The following is a 26,098-nucleotide window of genomic DNA, read 5'->3' on the forward strand; positions in this document are numbered from 1 at the left end:
TTATCTCCCAGGTTCAAGGTTGCTTTATTTAGGCATGTTTACACAAGAAAACATTAAATTTCCCTTTTCAGTTGCAACTAATAACAAGACAGGAAGAAATGAAACAAAAGAAATAGAGACAAGACAGTTTATGGTAAGGCAGTTTGATAATGTATATCTAAACAAAAATGTTACAGGATAGATATTAAACCGTAATCATTTTCTCCAAAATTCCTTATTAAAAAGTCGTATGGAACTAGAAAGAAAGGAATTTCTGGAGTGGTTTGTGTGGGTTTTCAAAGCGACTATTGTTCCTGATTTACTGAAGTTCTACATGTTATGGATGTCTGTCATTTCAATTGAAATTATTTCTAGTTTCTTTAGCATGGTCCTCCGACACACACTTGCCAGATCAACATTAGTACCAATAACTTCAGCTGCATTATTAGTAATCTGCTGGAGCTTTTTAAAATTTGGGTTTGTTAGACCACTAAACCAGGCAGTGAAACTTAAAGTGATAGACTGAATCATACTGTGATAAAAGGAAAACAGGAGGTCCTTGTCTACTTTAAATAGTTTGAGTTTACAGAGGAGAAATACATGCGGACTGTATTTAGATTTTTTTTTTTTGTATTTGCATTCTAGTTAAGATTGTTATCCAAGTTAGTTCCTATATCTTCTGAATGTTTCTGGTACTGGCTCTATTTAAAGACTTTTCCCCATTACATTTTAATTTTAAATGTATGTGTAAATGATATTGGGCATATCCTGAACTGCTCTATGTAAGAATACAGTAAATAAATAACCCAAGCATATGGGTTGGTAATCTCTGTAAAACATCAATAATGGAACGGCCTCTCTGTTAAAGTCATTTTGATTTGCTCAACATCCACTCTTGTGTATTTAGCACGCTAAAGCACTATACACCACTAAATGATCCATAAATATTTGCATTTACAAAAAGATTTGTAGCCAAGGGAAATATAACAACTGATTCCAGCACTTACACTGGGCAAAGAAGGAGCAGATGCAACATTACCAACTACTGCTTTGACAGGCACATTACATCACCTGAAATATAAGGTAATAGAATGACAGTGCCAGAAAGTCACAAGGTCTGGGGCAACTGGTCTTCCTCACATGCACTTTTTTAGCCACAGATAAAACAGAGTTCTGAACAAAAATACTCTTTTCCTGGCACTCTTTTGTAAGTTGGGAATCTTTAGGAAGTGAGTCCTGGAGGGCAGTAATGGATTCAGGTGTTTTTCTGTAACTGTTCAGTTATTTAGAAAGTAGTTCATAATTAAGTTGTCTAAATCTATGCCTTATCAGTACTCCCATCTTTCATTCTCATGTATTAATAATGGTAATAAGACTTTTTTTCCTTTCAATAATTTCCTAACGGGATTAATAAAGTGTACTTAATCTAATAATAGGAACTGGACTGTATTAGAAAAAATTTTTTGAAGCAAGAACCACCAACCCCTGCAACCTTGCAGGATAGCAACAGTCTTTAGAAATACTTCTATTACCTGTGTGTGGCACAGTTTTAATCCAACAACCAACATTATGCTTATTATAATTCCCCAAACCAGCTCTGGAGTTTAACTAAACTATTCAGGCAGGAATCAACTTTTTTATCCCAAGAAATTATGGGTAACTCTCATGAGAAGTCCATCAAGAAATTTATATACCATTATATATATATATATATATATATATATATATATATATATATATATATATATATATATACCTTAATAAAAGGGCAAGTGTATGCCTCTGTTATATGCTGTTTTGTACCAGACTTCTAAAAACAGTGTTAATGTTTGGGATGCACCATCAGTTAGAATAACAAATGTGATGTATTTTAATACTACATGCATTACAAAATACATTCCAATAGAGTATACACTGCAATTGTTAACACGGAGGTAATGGATTACTTAGATTTAAGGTAGAATGTACATTTACATACATATTGATGCATCACTTTAGATTAGGTGTCCCTTGTACATTGTACTTACCATGTAATTGCCTGTATAATTACTGAATAACTAGGTGTTATTACTTTGTACTTACTGTGTAATACAGTGCAACACTACAATTAGATAGATAGATAGATACTTTATTAATCCCAATTAAGTACTCAGTTATATTTATAAAAACTGTGGAACAACAATTACGTTTGTATATAAATTGTGCAGTAACAATTACAATTGAGTGCTTAACCACAGCATTACATTGTGTTACACAGTAAATACAAAGTTGTAACGCCTAGTTAACTCTGTAATTATACAGGTAAGTACAGAGTCATTATAGACACCTAAAGTAATACCATTATTGATATGAAAAATGAAAATCAAATTTGTTTTAACTGACAAAGTTACCTTTGCCGATCATAATGATGCACCCATGTTTCAGCAAAATATTAAGCGATGTGACTGGCTCACATGAACAGCAGACCTTATCTCACTTTGGTGAATCAGTTAATGGTAAACCTTTCAGATTTTTCCAGGTAACATGGAACCCATAGCTCCTGCTAAATTAACTGGCAAAAGGTTTACAAACTTGGTTAGATGAAAAGGGAAGTAAAAATGTCAAACCTTGTATTTTCTGCTTTTACTAACCTGAAAGCGTAATAAAGCATCTACTGAATAAAACTTGCAGCTGACCAAGGAGAAAGCATGAAATAATAAAATAGTGTAAGGTTAATTTTTTGCACTTTAAAATGTCTTTATTAAAACATGCTCCAAAATATTATGTTGAAGATCAAAGACTTAAATCTTTTTAGCGATTTACTATAACTACATTAGTCCAGCGATAAATGTACTGCATCCAATGTCTGATAGGAGATTTTTTTCCCCAACCAATATCCAAAACAGTTTGTAAAATAAAGGCTATAAAATATTTTTTTTAAGCAAACAGAAGAATTTTTAAATGGAAAGCCTGCCCAAATGTTTTAGTCGGTTTACTACAATTCAGTTATGTCTAGTCCTTCAAGTCCTTTTTTGCTTCTGGTCTTGGTGATTAGACCTCCACTGATATTTATTTTGTTGTTCTCTTCTATAATTGGACTCCCATGTTTGGTGCAGATTTGGGGGGGCAGGGGCACTGTATTGCCCATGCCAGAAATAGTCCTGTCCATTGTAGTAGTTGTAAGTGGAACTTGTATAGTGTGGGGCTGGGGTGTAGTCAGCTCCAGGGATATAGCGGGGTAATGGAGTATAGGGTTGTGAGCGTCGTCTCCAATCAGCACTGTGTGAACCCATTTGTATACAAGGCTCTCTTCCAGTCATATAGTTCCTTGAGTGTGGGGGACTGCAAAATAAAATAGAAAAGAAAAAAAAAAAATTAGATTTTCAGTTCCATTCAGTTATTGAAAATACATACACAATATACTGTGTTAAAGTAGCCTTATTGAAACCAAGGTTTGTTGATAGTTTCCCTGTAAGTTTAAACTTATTTTCTCTTCTAATATTTATAGGCTTTCTGTTTATCCCTTAAAAGTAATAACCGCTTCTCAATATTTGTAATGATAATTTCTTATTTCATTTTACAGACCATAGTCATCTCACTGCATGGAAGTCTTCATGTGGTACAAATAGAAAAGCCAACTTTGCCCTAAATTAAAAAATGTGCCCACAAAACCAGTTTAAAAATAAAAAGCCCTAACAAGAAAACGATGCTTTTTCATGCAGGTTAACAATGAACTGCTATAAAGGCATTTGTACCGGTAGAAGTGGTTACTGTGATCAGAGTAAAAGCTGCTCTCATTGGGGTGCCTTGTTCTACCAAAGTCCCGAAGAAGCTGCAGGTCTGATTGTGACTTGTCCATCTCCTCATTGCTATAAAAAAAAAGAAAATATTTTTTCAAAACAAACTGAATTGGTTAAAAATACAACTAGATATGCAAGTTTTAGAAGTTCTTGTTCTCAGCTCACTTTTGGTCTTCAGGTTATGGTATAACTTGCAAATATGGCTATTTACAAGTCCAAATACACATTTTTGTTCTTCTATTATTTTTACCCCTTAGCATTTAACAAAAGGTTCAGTACTGCACAAGTGCTAAGGCTCTCATTTAAACCATTAAAACGCAGAGAAAAGACAGATAGGAAATATTTGGGGGTGTTGGGTACTCAACACTTAGGCAGGCTTACCAAATCCTTTGTGTACTTTTTAGATATCTACAAAAACAGCAACATCCACATTTATATTGGTAATTGTGGTGGTATGAATAAACCCACTTCCATTTTGGTATATGGGTGAAACTGAATTTAACTGAAAACTATTTGTGATTAACCCTTGTGCTGGGAAGCTGCAGGTCTGATTTGTCCATTCCTTTACTGGTAGAAATAAATTTATACTATAAACTATGTCAAAGATTAAAAAAAGAAAACTTTAACATCAAATTACCATTTACTCTATGTTTGTGCAGATCACAATTACATAAAAATTGGCATCTGTAACCATTTACAGTACTATGAATCTAGCCTTGTAGTAATGGTACAGGAAAGCAGTAGTTGTACACTAGTGTAAAGTATGGCTTCTTGGTTCATATTAGGGCTCAAAATAAACAACCTTTGAATGCCACTGTACCTAAGCATAATTACGGTCTACTCTTATTCAAATGGAGACTTCCATTTCGAAAATGGACCATGTCATAAAGCATGCATGATTTCAAGCTAGTGCCACAAACACAACAGCGACTTCCATTTAGTCTAATGGCCTCCAGAGTTTCTAGAGCTCAATCCAATAGAGCATTTTGTGGCTGAAAAATCTGCAGAAATTGTGCAATTCTATTGACTGAACCAGGATTACTCTCCTCATGCAATGCTTCCAGCACCTTGCTGAACCTTTATCTTGAATTCAGGCTGCTCCAGAAGCAAAAGATGGCTCTGCCAAATACTAGACAGATCGACCTAAAAAAAGTGGTTAACAGGCGTAGATTAACAAAAGGGGAAAAAATATAAGTAAGGGTAAATTCCGCAACTAAAAAGACAAAAGTCCATATACATCTTTTTCAGATTATTCACTCATTTTGGTATAATTTACAAATTTCTAAAACAACTCTTTGTGGGGAATCAGTTATTTAACAATCCTGCATAATTTAAATTAATCTTCTTCCTCTTTCGGCTACTCCGTTTGGGGCCGCCACAGCGGATCATCTTCTTCCATATCTTTCATAGTTTAAATTAATAAAGAGGGAAAATTCTGTTCACTCAGAAAGAAAAAAAAAAATCATATTTTAGTGTTAATTTATACATAACTGAAGGAGCTGAGGAGTTGAAATGATGGCATTCCTCCTCAATATAAACATTATCAATGGATTTCTTTTACTATATACAAGCTACAGTCTTTCATAAAATATTTTTGGTTGATTTTCCTGCACTTCACTCATTACCTACAAAAGAAACTATGCAAACCAGAAATGCTGAAGTCATACTGTTAGTAGTATCTGAAAACCTTACCAGCTTTCACAAAAAATGCACACCTAGATGACCCGAGACAGTATAAGAAATAGCATCTATCAAGCAGAGTTTTAGATAATAAAGTGCAGTCCAATAACTTATCGATTTGTGTGTTGCATGGATTAATTCAGTGTAGCATTGTTCACTGTAAGAAGTATAACTTCACTTCAAAATGAATCCAGGTCATAACTAAATAACACTGACATCAGGCTGGTCTCATTGTGCATGTTTTTATGAATACACTATGTTCAGATCTTAATAAATGTATTTCCCCTGAAATGTCTCACTTTTTTAATTATGCCTTACCACTCTCTACAAAAGCAGTTTGTCACAACAACCAGTGGGGCATCACTATTCAATGAGCAATCAGTCTGTTGTGGCATATACTGTACAGTATGTCTTTTCACATCATAATATTACAGTGAGGAGCATAAGTATTTGAACACCCTGCGATTTTGCAAGTTCTTCCACATAGAAATCATGGAGGGGTCTGAAATTCACATTGTAGGTGCATTCCCACTGTGAGAGACAGAATGTAAAAAAAAAAAAAAATCAGGAAATCACATTGTATGATTTGTACAGAATTTATTTGTATTGCACTGCTGCACATAAGTATTTGAACACCTGAGAAAATCAGTGTCAATATTTGGTACAGAAGCCTTTGTTTGCAATTACAGAGGTCAAACGTTTACCGTAGTTCTTGACCAGGTTTGCACACACTGCAACAGGGATTTTGGCCCCCTCCTCCACACAGACCTCCTCTAGATCTGTCAGGTTCCGGGGCTGGTCGATGAGCAACATGGAGTTTCAGCTCCCTCCAAAGATTTTCGATTGGATTTAGGTCTGGAGACTTACAGCTCTTACAGAGCCACTCCTTGGTTATCCTGGCTGTGTGCTTCAGGTCATTGTCATGTTCAGTGCTCTGACTGAGGGAAGGAGGTTGTTGCTCAAAATCTCATAATACATTGCCCCATTCATCCTCTCCTTATTACAGTGCACTCGTCCTTTCCCCTTCGCAGAAAAGCACCCCCAAAGCATGAGGTTTCCACCCCCATGCTTCACAGTAGGGATGGTGTTCTTGGGATGCAACTCCTCCTTTTTCCTCCAAACACGGCAAGTGAAGTTTAGACCAAAAAGTTCTGTTTTGGTCTCATCTGACCACATGACTTTCTCCCATGCCTCCTCTGGATCATCCAGATGGTCATTGGCAAACTTCAGACGGGCCTGGACATGTGATGACTTGAGTAGGGGAACCTTCCGTGCAATGTGTGATTTGAAACCATGACGGCATAGTCTTCTACCGACAGTGACCTTTGAAACTATGGTCCCAGCTCTCTACATGTCATTGACCAGATCCTCCTGTGTAGTTCTGGGCTGATTCCTCAACTTTCTTATCATCTGTGATACCCCACGAGGTGAGATCTTGCATGGAGCCCCAGTCCGAGGGAGACTGACAGTCGTCTTTAGCCTCTTCAATTTTCTGACAATTGCTCCAACAGTTGATCTATTTTCACCGAGCTGCTTGGCAATTGCCCCGTAGCCCTTTCCAGCCTTGTATAGTGCCCATGGTAGTAGTTGGAGTCTGACTGACTGTGGGGTGGACAGGTGTCTTTAAAAAGCTCAGACAGGTGCTACTAATTAAGATTACTAAGTGGAGTAGAGGTGGACTTCTTAAAGGCAGAGTAACAGGTCTTTGAGAGCCAGAATTCTTGCCGATTGCCAGGTGTTCAAATATTTATGTGGGGCAGGGCAATACAAATAAGTTCTGTACAAATCATACAATGCAATTTCCTGAATTTTTTTTTACATTCTGTCTCTCACAGTGGGAATGCGCCTACAATGTGAAATTTCAGACCCCTCCATGATTTCTAAGTTGGAGAATTTGCAAAATTGCAGGGTGTTCAAATACTTTTGTTCCTCACTATATATGCCTTATATGACATGATTTGCTGGAGGCATAGGTGGTAAGATTTGTAGAGTGCACTGCAACTCGCATGCTTGTTCTCTTCCTCTCTAACCAGGAGGTCAATGACCAGGAAGCGCACCCACTATTGCTTACTCTCTTAACAGCCTTTACAGCCTCTCGATATTCCCAGGACTTAACACTTATAATATACAGTACTATTAGGTGGTTTTGGCCCCTCAGACAGGAATGTAATGAAGATGACCAGACACTTCAATCTTTGAAGCTACTTTACAACTATTTTGAATTGGAGGCAATAAACAAAGATGATTCAGGTCAAAGGAAATTTTAATTAGATAATGTAGTAACACTCTTACCTTCGCTTGGGTCCACTCTGTAGATCTTCAATGTAATTTTGCCTTTCTATGGAATGGCCCCGAGAACTATTAAAAACTGAAAAACAACCAAAGTTTTAGTCAATTAAAAAGAAAAAAATTCAAATTCACTATCTAAAACATCAGTTTCAGTGATGAAGTGTCTCTGTCAACTGCAAGTCACACATGATAATCGTCATTTATTTAAAATTCAACATGTTTTTGGAAGTTGCGGAATGTGGATTTAAAGGAACTAAGAGAAGTAACCATGGTCAGGTCTTTTATTTATTCCCCACTATTTCAAATCTATCGAGTCCTGGCATAGGCATCACAGCAAATCAATCTGTCCAAGTATTCAATTACAGGCTTACAATCTGCACTTTGAGAAAATAAAGATTACATTTTACCAATACTGGACCAACATAATGAACAATAATTGGGGGAAGACGCTTGGTGTCGTATTATAACTGCAATCTGGACTTTTTGCACATTTTTTTATGTTTACTAAAAAACATACTGAATATTTCTTTTTATAGGCATAATAAAAATCAAGGGATGCCCACATAATTACATGTTAAATTGTTTAAGAGGCAGCCTTCTAAATGAGTGTCATTTGCAAGAAAAAGGTTATCACTCATTTAGAATTAATGTGTTCATAGGCATGTACCGTAGCTGATAACTTTTATAACTAAGCTTGTGTTCAGCGGCTTGTTTATTGCTCATGTGACCATACACTGTGTGCACAATTATTAGGCAAGTTGTATTTTTGAGGATTAATTTTAATATGGAACAAACACAGTGCTATCAGTCAATCCAAAATGTTAATAAACCTGAAACCTGAATGTTTCACAACGGAAATGTGAGTGTGAACATCATCAGGGGAATACATATGTGCGCACAATTATTAGGCCACTATTAGTGTGCAGATTTATTATGCAACTAAAGGACAAATGAAAATTTTCCCATCTCACTTGTTTATTTTCATCTGTTATAGTGAGAATAATAAACAAACACCTCAAAATTTACAAATAAACATCTCTGACATTTCAAAAAATAAATCAATCAATCAATGACCAATATAGCCACCCTTCTTTCCAATAACAGTCATAAGCCTTTCCATTCATGGAGTCTGTCAGTTTCTTGATCTGTTGACGATCAGCTTTTTGTGGAGCAGTGACTACAGCCTCCCAGACACTCTTCAGAGAGGTGTATTGTTTTTCTCCCCCGTAAATCTAGCGTTTAAGAAGTGCCCACAAGTTCTCGATAGGGTTTAGGTCAGATGAGGAAGGGGGGCCATGTCATTATTCCTTCATCTTTAAGGCCTTTACTGGCTGGCCACGCAGTGGAGAACTTCGATGCAAGTGATGGAGCATTGGCCTGCATAAAAATCATGGTCTTTTTCCTGTATCACTGTTTGAAGAAAGTGTCTTCGAAAAACTGGCAGTAGGTTTGGGAGTTGATTTTGAGTTCATCTTCAATGCAAAAGGTCCAACTAGCTCATCTTTAAAAATACCAGCTCATACCAGTATCCCACCTCCACGTTGGAGTGGAGCTCTGTGCCCATTACTGATCCACAGGTCCATCCATCTGGTCCATCAAGAGTCACTCTCATCTCATCGGTCCATAAAACCTTTGAAAAAAATCTGTCTTCAGATATTTCTTGGCCCAGTTTTGACGTTTCAACTTATGTTTCTTGTTCAGTGGTGGTTGGGTTTCAGCCCTCCTTACCTTGGCCATGTCTTTGAGCACTGAACACCTTGTACTTCTGGGCACTCCAGGTAGGTTGCAGCTCTGGAATATGAAAGTACTGGAGGATAATGGGTTCCTGGTAGCTTCACGTTTGATTCTTCTCAAATCTTTGGCAGCTAATTTGCATCTTTTGTTCTCAACACGTTTCTTGCGACCCTGTTGACTATTTGCAACAAAATGTTTGATGGTTCTGTGATCACACACCAATATCTTAGCAATTCCAAAAGTGCTGCATCCCTCTGAAAGACTTTTTACAATTTTTGACTTTTCAGAGTCAGTTAAATCTCTTTTTTGGCCCGTTTTGCCCGAGGAAAACTAGCTGCCTAATAATTCTGCACACCTTGATATAGGGTGTTGATATCCTTAGGCCACACCCTCCCTCATTACACAAATACACATCACCTGACGTGCTTAAATCCAATAAGCATTCAAGTTAATACAGCTTGGAGTTGGAATATACGCATAAAAATGATGATATGGTCAAAATACTCACTTGCCTAATAATTGTGCACACAGTGTATGTTACTTTTACGTAAAGCATATGGACTATACTCTTTAAAGATAAATGGTGCAAACAACACACAGAATCCACCTGTGACCAAACAATGAAATGTTTTACAAATTTCCGGCATACGTGAAAGAATAATTGAAACACGACAACATGTCCTATTACACTGTGCGAAGGCCGAATACTCCTGTCGAGGTTAATCTGCTCTCCAGCCTACTGAGGGAACATTACATATTAAGAACTAGTTTGAAACTCACCCCACTCTTGGATTTTTTACTTTTTTTTTTTTTTTTTTTTTAAAGTATAAAAATGAATTAATAACAAGTATGTAAATGTCTCAATGCCATGTGCTTTTGAAGTATTAAATTGGTTTGCAAGTGACCGCAATATGTAAAAAACTACTTACGGTCTATTGCACGCTGGGGATTCATGTCCTCTACATCTATGAGATACCTTCAGGAAAGAACGCAAGCTTAACATGAGTGGAAAAAAGTAGACAGCTAAAAAAAAGTAAAAGGTTTATTGCCAAGCTTACAGAGAAAACCATTTCAATATCCATAACATAAACCCATATGCAAAACAAATTTAAATATTTGTAAAGGAATAAGAATAAAACATTTGAAACATGAAGGGATTCCAGACCCATGAACAGCCACGTAAGCAAAACCCTGTTGAAACCAATTTTAACTTGTGTAAGAATTTTTGCATATGCTAGATTATAAAATTTTCAACTAATCAAAACTTTAGTTTCTGCCTTTTACTTTATAGTTAAAGGCTGGGAGAGGTTCTAGCCCCCATACCATAAAATGTAGGTAAGACTATAAATGTGCATCTCAGTCAATGATTTATGCAAAATAACATACCTGCATATTAAATAGCCTGTTCGGTTGAGTCCATGAGTGCAGTGAACACCAATTAACATGTCTGTTTTTTGGAAACAAAAAAAGACAACCCATATTTGAGATTCATTCTATATTGCAAGTGCAAGTATAAGATCATATAAACAGCACTGTTCAAAAAAATCCCACATAAAGCCTCCTACCATTTTCAGCATTTTCTTTGAGAAAATTAGTCACAGCTTGCTTAAACTGAAGGATGGTAGAATCGTTAGGCACTTCATGTCCTGCTGTATAGATCTTCACGTAGGAAATATTTTCTGGCAGGTTCTACAATAATAAAAAAAAATAGTTTAACATTTCTTAGCTAATACAAATCATAATTTAAATTGCTATTTAAATTGCTATTAAACTTGCAAGTGACTCTAAATGACAATTAAAAGACTTCAAAGAAGTCTATTCTATTAACAAAAAGCAACATTTCAACAAACTGACAAACACACTTCTGAAACTTTTCTCTGAGACTATCACCATGACATTGCTTAGCAGTACTGTAAATTAAAATCAATAAAAATATATGAACATACAAGTTTATTTATTTTCCCCCGCTCTTCAATGGCCATATCAGTCTCTGGACTTGAGAAAACATGGGGTCTAAATTGGAGTGGGCGGTCCACAAGTGTAAACCTAAGGCTATCAAAGATCATGAAGTGTTCTGCATTAAGTGGTGATCAAAGATCCTCCAAATGGGTGGCCCATCATTGTCACACTTTACTGGATGTAGACTCAAGTGCCGTCATTCTTTCCGAGGAAGGCGTCACAAAATATTAAACAGAAGGGTACCAATAACTTTGCAACGAGAAAAAAAAAAAAAAACAAAAAAAAAAACTGTACTATTCCATAAAAGGTTTGTGTTTGAAAAAAATGTGTTTAAGTAAAAGTAAACAGGTTAGTCATTTTTGAATCCAAAATATGACAGTGTTTTCCTTAATTTATATATTCCTTTTTCTCAGTCTCATAAAGGGTGCCAATAACCTTTGGGATCACAGTATATACACATTGTCACACATGTGTGAATGGGGGCTTGTATCTCTCTTGTAATTCCATTTCGTACAGAAAACGAGTGCTGCTATTCACATCTTCTTTCTTTTTGTGCACAGATTTGCATTTACGAGACAGGAAGGCCAGTGGCCTACCTTCCACTCCCAAGAAAGGATCCTCCCCTTCCAGGTCCTGTCATACTTAAAGGCCATTACTACAATAAAATGGCAGTCTCAGTAAAGGACTCGCGTCTGGAAAGGCACTACCTATTTCCTGTATCATAAAACACTTTTTTCCCCCTCTCTATAGTAAAAACGGTTTACTGGCTGATGGCCAAAATTTTTCTGCCTTTGCGTTATCTTTTATAAACATACTGTATACCTACATATATACGTATTTTTAAAGCAAGAAGAAACTTTAAGCAGAAACTAATTCTCATCATGTTGCAGCTGGCTGACACGTTTCTCTTTACAGCAGCAGAGTTTCATTAAGAACCTCTCAATATACAGTGGGTACGGAAAGTATTCAGACCCCCTTCAATTTTTCACTCTTTGTTATATTGCAGCCATTTGCTAAAATCATTTAAATTAATTTTTTCCCTCATTAATGTACACACAGCACCCCATATTGACAGACAAAAAAAAGAATTTTTGAAATTGTTGCAGATTTATTAAAAGAAAAACTGAAATATCACATGGTCCTAAGTATTCAGACCCTTTGCTCAGTATTTAGTAGAAGCACCCTTTTGAGCTAATACAGCCATGAGTCTTCTTGGTAAAGATGCAACAAGTTTTTCACGCCTGCATTTGGGGTTCCTCTGCCATTCCTCCTTGCAGATCCTCTCCTGTTCTGTCAGGTTGGATGGTAACGTTGGTGGACAGCCATTTTTAGGTCTCTCCAGAGATGCTCAATTGGGTTTAAGTCAGGGCTCTGACTGGGCCATTCAAGAACAGTCACAGAGTTGTTGTGAAGCCACTCTTTCGTTATTTTAGCTGTGTGCTTAGGGTCATTGTCTTGTTGGAAGGTAAACCTTCGGCCCAGTCTGAGGTACTTAGCACTCTGGAGAAGGTCTTTGTCCAGGATATCCCTATACTTCTATACTATAGATAGAACTTTTTGGCCTTAATTCTAAGCAGTATGTGTGGAGACAACCAGGCACTGCTCATCACTTGTCCAATACAGTCCCCACAGTGAAGCATGGCGGTGGCAGCATGATGCTGTGGGGGTGTTTTTCAGCTGCAGGGACAGGACGACTTGTTGCAATCGAGGGAAAGATGAATGCGGCCAAGTACAGGGATATCCTGGACAAAAACCTTCTCCAGAGTGCTAAGGACCTCAAACTGGGCCGAAGGTTTACCTTCCAACAAGACAATGACCCTAAGCACACAGCTAAAATAACGAAAGTGGCTTCACAACAACTCTGTGACTGTTCTTGAATGGCCCAGTCAGAGCCCTGACTTAAACCCAATTGAGCATCTCTGGAGGCGACCTAAAAATGGCTGTCCATCAACGTTTACCATCCAACCTGACAGAACTGGAGAGGATCTGCAAGGAGGAATGGCAGAGGATCCCCAAATGCAGGTGTAAAAAACTTGTTGCATCTTTCCCAAGAAGACTCATGGCTGTATTAGCTCAAAAGGGTGCTTCTACTAAATACTGAGCAAAGGGTCTGAATACTTAGGACCATGTGATATTTCAGTTTTTCTTTTTTAATAAATCTGCAACAATTTCAAAAATTATTTTTTTTGTCCGTCAATATCGGGTGCTGTGTGTACATTAATGAAGGAAAAAATTAATTTAAATGATTTAAGCAAATGGCTGCAATATAACAAAGAGTGAAAAATTGAAGGGGGTCTGAATACTTTCCGTACCCACTGTATGATTAAAAAATATACATGTGTAGTAGCTGCAATAAATAATTATATCCATCAGAATAATCCATGCTACTAATTAAAAAGTTTCAGTTGTAAACAGATAGGCTACATACTCTGAAGAGATGCTGTGATAACAGAACTTTTAGCTAACAAGATGGTACAAATAGTTTCTAACTTTATGTTAGGTCATCTTATTCAAACATGGACAAAGCTACACAATAGATTTCCAAATAAGACTCTGGTCATGAAGTTTAAAAGCAATAGGATACTCTACAATACAGCAGCCCTATGTCCTCCTAAAAATCCACAAGACCCCTTTAAAATTCAGACCTATGGTCAGCCTAACAGGTGGAACAACTTATCCAAGACTTTTTCATATGCTTAAACATTTAACTCAAAATTATTCTGTTAATAGTATTGTGATGGCATTACAGATCCTGAAGAATGTATCCATTGCTGATGATGAAATCATAGTTTCTATCAATGTCATGTCATTATATACTAAGATTCCAATTCATCTGACCACAGAGACTTTACTGACAATACTAAATAACAACCTCACCATAACGACACAAATGAAGCTGACCACCAAGGACACAATGCATCTAAAATCATTTTGCCAAAATACCCACTTCCATTTTAACAGAAAATACTATAGACAGAAAGAAGGCATGCCAATGAGATCCCTGTTATCATGACTCTTAGCTGAACTGGTTATGCAGAAATTTCAAAGTGCAGCTCTAACCAAGTTCAAACTTAAACTCTGGATGACCCATTCGTCATATTAAAAAGAATCCAGCTGAATGAATTGTACATGCACATCAACTCAGTATTCCCTGCAATCCAATTCATGATGGGCGGGGGAAAGAAAAAAAAAAAAACATGCATCAATTTCATTGACATTTGTATTGAAAGAGGTAACCATGCTGGTTTAATTACAAGTGTTTATTGCAAGGATTGTTACATTGAAGAAGAACTACACTTTTCAAGCAATAACTCTTCAGCACATAAACAGAGTTGTGATTGGACTTTGATCAAAAGGATTAACACCTATTATAACAAAATGGACACAAAAAAGAGCGAAAGACATTATCCTTTTGTCTATTCACATCAAATGGCTACCCCCAAGACATTTATTAAACAGTGCCTTTATAGGAAACGCCACAGACCTCAGCAAACATTTAACTCCAATTCTGTCCCCAGTCGCACTTACCACCCCCTCCCTCCCTTATCATTGTGGCATGTCAGAAAGTACAGCATGCACCCTGTTCAGATCTGGATCAAGATAGTGCACAAACTGGCCGACACTTTATGAACTGTCCTTTTCAATGCCAAAAGCAAAAAGTTAACCACAGAGACAAGAAACGCAGTTTACAGCATTCCATGCAGAGCATGCCCAGAAGTGTATGTGAGACAAACATCTAAAAGACTGACAACACATATACAGGAACATGACAATGCCGTCAGAAGGAAAGACCCCCAGTCTCTGATTTACACACACAGAAGTTCCAGCAGACATAAGTTTAACTGGGACACTGTGATAGTAAAATTCAGGACCAACACTAAGAGTACCAGGGATCTGGCGGAATAGTGGCTCTCTAATGAAAACACAATTAACAGACACTTCGACTTGAATCCCGCATATGCAGGCTTAAAAAGAACATATAATTAAAAACAAAAACACAAAAAAAAAACCTTTATTACCAACACCTTCCAAACCACAGATTACAACCTCCCCCTCCATCTCCACCAGCTATATATTTCCTTTGGTTCCTGTATTTCTAATCATTGTCCACTGATGAGGACATCTGGCAGGTTGTCGAAAACTTTAAGATATGTGACTCATTTTCTCCCTACACACACACACACAGGTATAAAATCTGTGTTTATTCTCTTCATGGCAAATTTATATCAAGATAACCAGACCATTTACTTAAAATTTCAATGACCATTACAATTCTCACCTGAGGGTTGTAATATCGAGATGTAAAAGTAAGATCAATGATTAGACCCAGATCCTCCTTGCCTTCTTTCAGTGTTTCTACAAGATCCAAAACTGAGAAGCGCTCATTTGGGGCCAAGTACCTTTCAAATGTCTAAAAAAGCAGAACGGCAAAAAAATGGAGATTTCACATAATTTGAGGTTTTTAAGTTATGACTACATTACAGTACTATCCATGGTTACTTACCTGCTTCAAAGGAACTTTAAAAGCCACAAATCTTGTGCCAGGTATTCTCTTCCCAACAGCTAAGTATTCTGTCCACCTGCACCCAAAACAGCAAGATGCTTAGAGAAACAGAAACTCCCAATACCTCTCTAAAAGGAAAAGCCAAAACCTTTTAGCCTTTTAAACAATTTCTGACATTTTCAAAATCAACTCCCAACTCCCCTAATCACTGTATCATTTTTGCAGTGAACCAGGGCACATTTTTGTACGATAATGATCTGAAACTTAAAGGTACCTTTCGAATAAAGAGAATAACCAGTTCCTGACACTTACCCAGGACAACACGCCTTTGTATTAAAACTTTTTTTAAATTATTGATAATGTAGCAGCAAACCACCTGCTCTATTAATAAAGGCTGAATAAGATGCACATAACCAGTACATTGTATGTAATAATACTTCATAAAACTATTAAAGGGAGTTGCATTATTACCATAGGCTTGAAGGAGCATGAACTTATGTGACAGGACACCACTTACAACACAGGTTTTACTTTAGCAAAGAGTGAAACAAATGCAACTAGCTGGCTTTGGTCATATTACTATGCTTTTTTTGATTACCAAATACTGTATCACCACCATACAAGTAAAACAGCTATAAATGTGGAAATATGGGGAGGTATGAATTCTCTATATCAGGTGTGCCCAACTCCCATCCTGGAGGGCTACTGTGGCTGTAAGGTTTTTCCTCCTGGCACTTTCTTAATCAGTGACTAACTTCTGCTGCTAATTAACTTATTTTCTCCATATTATAATTGTAATGTATTTTAACATTTATTCCTCTGAATTGACTTTTCCCCCTAAATGATAGCAAAACAAAAATGAGATGTGAAGTGACAACCAGCTAAGCTGAGGCCTCAAACTACAACCAATTTCAATCCAACCAGGTTAATTAAAAGCTGATTTGTGCTGTTAATAAACATTGAATTTAATTCTATGGCTTGCTAGTGCTCTTATTCTGCCACAGCAGACAGTTTCAAACCAGTTGATTTTCTTTTTTTCCCCCCCAGTGCATCATCAAAATATTTCAGAAGAGAAGATTAACATTACTAAGACTTTCACCTTTTTATTTTTAGATAATGTATGATGGACATTGATTAGCTGGATAAGCGTTGGCTTGTTTTGTATCTCACTATTGTTTGGCTAATTAAGGAAAAATAAATAAATTAAGGGGTCTGAGTCTTAAATGGCAATTACAGTTAAGAGAAAAGAAGTTAATTAGCAGCAAAAACTCACAAAAAGGTTGGAATGAAAACCTGCAGCCACCGTAGCCCTACAGTATCAGAGTTGGAAACCTCGGCTCTATATATTCTCATTGCTCCAGGACATAATAGAACTAATATTTTTGTCCATATCACAAGACAAACATAAATCCTATAATTAAGGGCAAAGGCAAATGTTTAGTAGATGCATCATGACTCAATGAAAAGTGTAATTTGGATATTCTGAAATTAAATGTGCCTACAAAACACAAAAAGTTAAATATAAAAATTTCCAACAAAACCAACAAACTAATGAATGTGTTATTTTCCTTTTCCAAAGCCCTTCCATCTTCAGAATTATCTCTCTATTATAAAAGGAAATCCTGTGGAATGAATGACTAGTAGACGATACAAAAAAAAAAAACAGTAGGGGAAAGGGAAGCAGCACACACAGATACATGTGTCTCAGTGCACATCATTCAATGCACAAAACGTAGATTTACACAATAATGGAACATACACTATGAGAATCTGTGGACCCGCAACAGTTAAAGCAACGACAAGTGTAATTTCAAAGAAAACACAATTCGGTCAGGTGTATATTTATGATGAAGGAGAAACGATCAGAACACAAGCAGCAGAGACACAAAGTAGGAAAAAGGACAGTGGCTGTAAAGGCTTTCAAAAGATCGATAAGCAGCGCGATGGCGGCAGCCAAATCCCCGCCCCTCCCCCGGGAGCGAGCAATTGAGCGAAAGAGGGTGCAGTGTTATACATCCTACAAGAAAGAATTTAACCGCGCCCGGGGTGACGTAAATAAAAAGGACAACTATTGGTTTTAGAAAGTCACACAAGACCAGCCAGTGAGCCATCATTTAAAACAGGTCCACAGGCTTCTAACATAGCAGTTGTTGGATTGCATCTGTCAGACAAGCATCATGTGCTCCCAGCTTTTAAAACAACGACAAGAGACAAGCAAAATGTGCAGCTCGCCAACAGCAGGAAGACAGCAGATGATGCGACAGCACATCCTTAGTGTACGTTCATACGTACCTCCCCTTCACAACGTGTGTATTGCCTGCCTAAGGTAAAGTCATCCCTGATTGAGGATCACAGGAATCGTGGGAAAGAGGTGTCCTTTCATCTGATTAGCGGAATTTCAGCTGTGGAAGGGCCAAATGGGGGAGGCAGCTTGATGAATAAGGTATCCAGGACTTAAAACAAATCCAAAGCATATTATATGATATCATCTAATTTGAAATTCTACTTCGTACTTCTACAATTTTTATTTTTATATTGTATTTAGGATTTATTCTGTTCTATTTATTGTACTGTATTGTATTGACCCTCTTCTTTTTGACACACACTGCACGCCCAGCCTGCCTGGAAAGGGGTCTCTCTTTGAACTACCTTTGCCAAGATTTCTTCTATTTTTTCCCCTACAAGGGTTTTTTTTTGGGAGTTTATTTTCTGATCTTCTTGGAGGGTCAAGGCTGGGGGGCTGTCAGGAGGCAGGGTCTGTTAAAGCCCATTGTGGCAGTTCTTGTGTGATGTTGGGCTATACAAAAAATAAATCGTATTGTATTGCATATCCGGTAAACCAAAAACGGGGGTGGGTGAGCGAAGCAATCAGGGGGCAGAGCCCCCTAGTGATATACAAAAATACTCTTAACACATACTCCAAGATGAAAACTTGCAGTACCCGCATGGACAAATCCCATTAATACTTGCACTTTTCTACACTATGCTTTACAGCAGTGCTTCCCGATTCATTTTACCCTTGCACCCCCTGTGACGGACGAGGCTGATTTGGCACCCCCTTGGTTTGAAAAAGGAGTATGAAAAAATATGAGTTCATATGATAGTTCATAATACCCACACAGCACTAAGTGTGCATAAATCATCCGTTTTAAGAGGGGACTGGGTGGTCTGATGGTCTCAAATCCCTGCAGATTTTATTTTTTTCTCGAGCCGTCTGGAGTTTTTCCTATTCTTCATTATGTAAAGCACTTTGAGCTACATTTTTTTGTATGAAAATGTGCTATATAAATAAATGTCGTTGTTGTTGTTAACAAGCAGCGTATTGCACTGATACGAAATAGCCTGCCCATTTAATTATTTAGGAATGGATAGATAAATTAAGATTTTGTACAAATAATGTTTTTTATTTATCTTTCTCGATGGATTCTGGCACCCCCAGCAACAGTTGCTCGCACCCCAATCGGGAAGCGCTGCTTTACAGTACCTAGATTATATATTACTACATACTACCAAGACCTGCTACTGTTTCAGGGTCAAATTCCTTGCCTGCTCATTGCCCAAGTGGATTTTACATATTTTTTACCTTTGGGTGTTTCTCCTAGTACTCTCAACGTTTTTTCCACATTGCAATGTAACACAGGTAATGTTGACAGGCAACTCTAAAACATAGTTTTACAAATGAAGTGTGCTGTTTACGAGTAATTTGTGATGACACAGCACCCCTTCCAGAGATAGTTTTTGCTTGAAACTGGATGTTACCAGAAGAGCTTATAATAAATACAAAAGGGGTGTTTAATCAGAAAACATGTGTTGATATTTTAGTGTGATCAATATCGACCACCAGAAAACTTAACTCATTTATTACATCACCCTTACCTTTAGGACAACATGAAAGCAGAATAACAATCTTATGTAAAAATTTCATCCAAACTACTACTTTAAATGACCTAAACTCATTTAATGAAGAAATAATGGAGATTATCTATTTTCATTAACTATTAGTTCAAGATTGGATTACTTTACAAAGGAGAACATGTTATTGTCCAGTCTACTATCAGTTTATACCAGACTGGATTACTCCCATACCGCTTGATTGCATTTTCTACTATTAAGACTGTTCCAGACGTGTAATGCATAAAACATGTCATAGGAAAATTTGATACAAAGATTAAAACAGAAGCATATTTGTTCAATAAAGTAGTTCAATCATGAATTACACCTCACTTATATAACTGTCAAAGGCGCATACAGCAACACTTAGCCTTGCCACTAACAAATTCAGTAATGTATGGGTGAACACAGCAACAAAGCACAAATTTTGACACACATCAATTGGAATACTGGATTTCCTACTCTCAGCTTTGAGAAATTAGCAGCTCTTGTAAGTGGGTTTGCCAGTTGCTCACAAATGACAGGTAGACTGCCTAAAGAGTCTATCAATTACAGCTACAATTCTACCCACAATAATGTAGGGTATACTTAAATTACAATATCAGTGTCTTACCTCCACATATACATTTCTTGTATGATTTTAATTGTTATCCAGGAATTACTTTCTTGATAATTTTGTTATTTAGAAAAAATTAACTAAAATGAACAAAAAGGCGACAAAGGCTATCAAATGTTGTGGCATTTTATTTCACTGTGTTAAATAAAAAGGAAACATTACTATTAAAAAATTGAAAGAAAAATAAAATCAGGATATGCGAGACTCTTCTCTGGCGACTTTCTTACATTAACAATAATCTGAACTAAATCTTTTATAGTAAAATGATAATGCAGTAAATCAGTATAATATTCAATCAAACTACAGTGCTTTCCCTTAAAAGGAATGATCTCAGTGAATAACAAACATCAAAGATAAACAAGGAGTTGAGTTTTGCAATCTTTTCCCAAAACCACTCATTATCTGACATTTATCTTTCAATATTAAAGTACATATTTGTTGGTTCCTCCCCAACATCTAGTCAGAAAAGCACAGTCTTGATAACAGGAACATCTGTCTCACATATTTGAATGGTCAAATACATATTACACTGTCACAGCTGACATGTGCAATTGTTTAGAAAAAAATTAAAAAGATATTGATTAAAACATGCAAAAATGCACACAATACAAATTAAAATTTCCACCAAGAGATAACATTAATTTACCAATCATTCAAAAATCTATAAAAGGGCACAAAATGCAACAAGGTTTCCTTGCAAAAAAGAACAGTGGTAAGTGGCGATTGGAAGAGAAAGGCACATTTCACAAAAGAGTTTCTTATTGTGCTTGTGGCAAAATATTCAGGTGTTGTTTTCCAGGGCTCATAAAAAATATTGCATCCTCCACATACCCTGAGTGCACTTTACAACAGTGTGTGTGCTTTGGAGTGTGGTGTTCTACCTCTCCTCTGAACACTGGAGTTAATAGGTATTGGCAAGCAGGATACCCAGTCTCCCAGTAACTTTTTCATAAAGGGAGAGCTTTTGAAATGCGAGTAGTGACATCCTTTACATATTCTACAACTCTATAATGGCCAGTGTGATTTTCTATTCTGTGGTGTGCTGTCTGGAAATATGACTTCAACATTGCCCACCAAATGAACAAAGTAATTGCGAAAGCAGGCTTAGTTATGGGGCACATTCACAATGCACTGAAAGGAGCAGGAAAGAGAATGAAAACAAAAACTGAGTGCCATTATGAATAATGTTAAACATTCTCTCTCTGACATGGAGCACTTTCAACCAACTAAATTACTTAGCAGAAGTGTGTCTGACTCCTTTATCCCCATGCCAATACATCAACATAATGCCTCATTGCAACTGTAATTGCCAAGTCTAAAGTCTTTCTTTTAGTCATTTAAGTGTATATTTATTTGTTTAAGAATTTATTGAGCTTCTGTAAAACACCAAATTTCCCTATGGGGACAAATAAAGTTTACTATGCTAACTGCAAACACCCTCCCTTGCCATGAAAAAGTTGAACTAGGAATAAGTATCATGTGCTCTACCAGATCACTAGGCCACAATCTTTGTAAAAGTCCCTGATGGTTGGTCACTTTCCACCTGAACATTTAGCGCAGAGAACCCTTTTCAGCAGGTATGGATGGGATACAAGAGACTGGGACTGTGAACAGGAATAAGCATTCCATCCAATGTTTTCTACAATGCCCGGTACGACTGCAATGGCATGCAGACAAATTTAAGTGTCATGTTAGACACTGAATTATTATATTGTCCAAATAAAAGCATCAGCATGTGTTCTGTGATCTACTTTGGGTGACCTTTATCATGCTGAGGAAAAAAACACAGACAGAAATCCACATAAAAAAAGTCTAAAGAAGTAATGAGCGATTCAATCATTAATTTCTGAATGAGATTAAGTACTACTCTAGTTACGTGGGAATTTGGGAAAATGTATCCATCCATCCATTTTCCAACCCGTTGAATCCGAACACAGGGTCATGGGGGTCTGCCGGAGCCAATCCCAGCCAACACAGGGCACAAGGCAGGAACCAGTCCCAGGCAGGACGCCAATACACCGCAGGGAAAAATGTATTAATATATAATTTTAAATATGAGATAACCAATTATTTCAATAATATCCAACTGCGGAGGCAGAGCACCATACATCACAACAGTCCACACCAGCAGTCCTGGGAAGGAAGTTAAGGTTAGGGGATAGTATGGTTAGTGTGTAAGATAAATGGTTAAGGTTAGGGGTTAGTTAATGTTATGGAGCACTTTCAACCAACTAATTACTTAGCAGAAGTGGGTCTGACTCCTTGAGTTTGAGACAGGGCATCGATGATTAGAGAGCCGGAACGTTACTGTATGTCAAATGCCATATTTAATATAGGCAATGGGCTCTACTTTGGTAATCTTGAGTTTGCCCCCAAGAAATTGTGCAACCTAAACGTCACCCGCGATCACTGAAAAAAATAAACCAAATACAAACTTGCTTATGAAATGGCAGGTAGTGTAGTGTTTTTTTTTTGTTTGTTTTTTACCGGATTCAGTCCCTCTTCCACGCCGCTGATCAGTCGGCTAAAGGCAACATTGAGCTGGTGACGCAACCAGCTACACACCAGATGATCATGTACAATGTGGGAACTATGAAGAAAGCAACCGAATTGGATCACACATTGTGTTATTCTAAAAAATATACCTGTCTGGTGGATGATTCTTCTTGCCCTTCATTTCGTGGCTTTCTGCCTCTTCAATATCCTACTTCACTGCAATTCTAAACCGGCCAATAAAACAGTCTGCCTTTCGACACCGGCACTTTTAGGCCAATAAAGAAGCAGATAAGATGGCTCCGTAACCTACGAATTGAACAGTCACAAAAATTACTTAATTCCATCGTCAGCCCGTTAAAAAGTAACACTTCGGCAAACAGAAGATTATTTAATACTTACAAGCACATGAATATCTGTCCATACTACAGTATTTCAACCAGCAAAGCAACATGCAGACCTCCCACATAGACACGCACGCACTCGGAAGTGATATCACACATACGTAAGTGGCGTTGGTTGAAGGCGGCGATATCGCCGCCATCTTTGATTGTGGCAACAGCGGATTTGAAGAACGGTGACTGCCAGGTTAGCAGAAGAGGCTTTATCGCCACCTGTTGCAGTGGAGTCTGAAGCAAAGATGGTGAAAACCTGCTTCAATTTACCCAAAGGTAAAACAATATTGTAGTAACATTATAGTGTGGACTGTATATGATAATATATAGGCTAACATGTTTCGAAAACTGAAACAATAATTATATATTGAATGATATCGCTGACTAAGTCGAAGGGCGCATTCCAAAGTGAAAGACTGAATTAAATCTAGCCAGTATTGTTTTGCTTCTGGGTTTAAAATTTTGAGAATTAATAGGAGCAAACACCTTAGTTATAGGGGACATAATCTACTGAATGGTCTTCCTATAGGAGAGGCTATGGCACTTTTAGCATTTAAAATAAACATAAATCTGTTTTGTTTTTTTTAGCTTTGACTTGGTAAAGCTATTCCTGAAACTGTTTTAGTAACTGTAGAAGTTTATTTTACTGTTATCTTATCAAGTTGCTTGTCCTTCTGGAAGTAAATCTACTGCATCATGGTGCATTGCAAAAAGTAGATGGTTTAGGACAGTGGTCCTAACTTCAGTTCTTGAGTGCTATGGGGACTGTAGGTTTTCATTCTAACCCTTTCTTAATTAGTGACCAGTTTTTGCAGCTAATTAACTTAAGTTTCCTTTGGTTTAAACTGGTTTGTTTTTTTAAGATTCGGTCTTCTGAATTTCTTCATTTTTTTCTTAAGCAGAACCCAAACAAAAATGAAAAACAACTTCTTAAACCGGACATCACACACAACAATTTAAAATGTATCGGCGAAAAGTCAATATTTCCTTTGTATTTTATTTTCAATTGGGTTCGCAGTACATATGTGACAAAACAAAAACTGAAAATGGATAAATCAATCGCCATGTTACTGTTTGGATATTTCATTTTCAGCCGAAACAGCAATGAAGCTGCAAAAATAAAAAGCCAAATACAAATAATCACTTGCGCCACCAGCTGCTTATTTTAATTTTCAAGCTCTTAACATGCAAAAATATTTTAATTAGCGCAGGTCAATGGTCGGTGTTAAGACGTCAACATGTATCTAAGTTTCTTCTAAAAAGATGGAAGTGCAAAAAAGTCTTTAATTTGAATCATCAGTTGTTTTGCTGACTTCATTGTTTATGAGAGTGAGACAATAATGAAGAGTGTAAAATGTGTTTACATTTGACCTTTTGTTAAAAACATGTATTTACAACAGGGGAATCTTACAATTGTTGAGGTGATTAAGGGGGCTCCAATCTTCTTGTTAAATCTGGAGTAACCTTTAAGCCCTTAAGAGGGGCAGGGCAGGGGAGGAATGGAATCACAGAAATGTTTCATTGCCGTATTTACCATAGAACATAAGGTGCAAAACTGCAAATGGTGCAGATGAACCACGTTCCACAAAACAAGCTGTCACATTAAATGGAAAATATATATATACAATGATACAGTTTACAATACAATACAGTTTATTTTTGTATAGCCCAAAATCACACAGGAAGTGCCGCAATGGGCTTTAACAGGCCCTGCCTCTTGACAGCCCCCCAGCCTTGACTCTCTGAGAAGACAAGGAAAAACTCCCCAAAAAAAAAGGCAATTCAAAGAGAGACCCCTTCCCAGGTAGGTTGGGCGTGTAGTGGGTGTCAAAAGAAGGGGGTCAATACAATACAATACACAGAACAGAACAAATCCTTAATTCAGCATAATAATAAAAAATTTAGAAGTACAGAGCAGAATTTAACAGTAGATGATATCACATAATAAGATTTGGATATTTTTGGAGTCCTGATAAAAAATATTAAAGTAGTAATAGGGTGTTGTACCGTGTTAGCCATTATGAATGTAGAGAAAAGCCAAGCAAAATGACACCTTTTATTGGCTAACTAAAAAGATTACAATATGCAAGCTTTCGAGGCAACTCAGGCCCCTTCTAAAAGGTGTCATTTTGCTTGACTTTTCTCTACATTAAAGGAGTAATAAAAGAGGTCAATGATATATATTAATCTTGGGAATACAACAAAATTAAAATCTGATAATTGCCACACGGTTCACCGATGCTCACATGGTCATTCTTGTGTTGGCCATGTTGACCATCCAGTTCAATGGTCCATTGAGAGTAAGTGCAGTTCATATATATGAGGGCTCCAAAATCTTTTAAGTGCTTATAGGGCCTTTAAAGGTCTTAATCCGGACCTGCTTCTCGTGGTACCTTAATGAATGTTTTACCTGGAAAATGTCACCGAGTTCATTTTATTTTACATTATTAACTAACAGGCATGTCCATCACGATGAAGGTAATTTTTTTAGAAACAATTACCGGATCACATACACATACAAAGATAATATGAAGCAACAACATAAAAATAATAAAATTCAAACTATTTTTGCAACTTTTCAAGTATATTTTGGAATGACATGTTTAATACTTTCTAAAATGGTCCGGCAATTGATTCCAGTATATATTTAAATTTAATTCATATTTTGTTTATAAATGTGAAATTAAAGGATACAGTTTAGATTTGTAACTCATATATTTCCTAGGTGTATTTAAAAAAAATAAAACTCATAAATGGTAGAAAAGAAGCATGAATTAAA

At 36.9% G+C, this 26,098-nt stretch overlaps 2 protein-coding genes across 2 annotated transcripts in view; one reads left to right on the forward strand and one right to left on the reverse strand.

The window, feature by feature from the left end:
* Positions 1 to 2,690: 2,690 nt before the first annotated feature.
* On the reverse strand, positions 2,691 to 23,421 carry dusp11 (dual specificity phosphatase 11 (RNA/RNP complex 1-interacting)). The gene is made up of 10 exons (XM_039768537.1): positions 23,327 to 23,421; positions 23,077 to 23,233; positions 15,925 to 16,000; positions 15,700 to 15,831; positions 11,027 to 11,150; positions 10,848 to 10,908; positions 10,391 to 10,437; positions 7,731 to 7,806; positions 3,714 to 3,827; positions 2,691 to 3,300 (listed from the first exon to the last, which is right to left on the reverse strand). The coding sequence occupies exons 2-10, from the start codon at positions 23,106 to 23,108 to the stop codon at positions 2,979 to 2,981; spliced, it is 984 nt and encodes a 327-aa protein (XP_039624471.1). The 5' UTR covers positions 23,109 to 23,233; positions 23,327 to 23,421; the 3' UTR covers positions 2,691 to 2,978.
* An 83-nt stretch (positions 23,422 to 23,504) lies between these two features.
* The window catches only part of LOC120538922 (caspase-7-like), a 30,231-nt gene continuing 27,637 nt past the window's right edge, over positions 23,505 to 26,098 (forward strand). The window contains exon 1 of the mRNA XM_039768539.1: positions 23,505 to 23,595. The gene's annotated coding sequence lies outside the window, so the exon portion shown is untranslated. The remainder of the gene's footprint in view (positions 23,596 to 26,098) is intronic.

The sequence above is a fragment of the Polypterus senegalus genome, chromosome 11 (assembly GCF_016835505.1).
Source record: "Polypterus senegalus isolate Bchr_013 chromosome 11, ASM1683550v1, whole genome shotgun sequence".
Lineage (NCBI taxonomy): Eukaryota > Metazoa > Chordata > Cladistia > Polypteriformes > Polypteridae > Polypterus > Polypterus senegalus.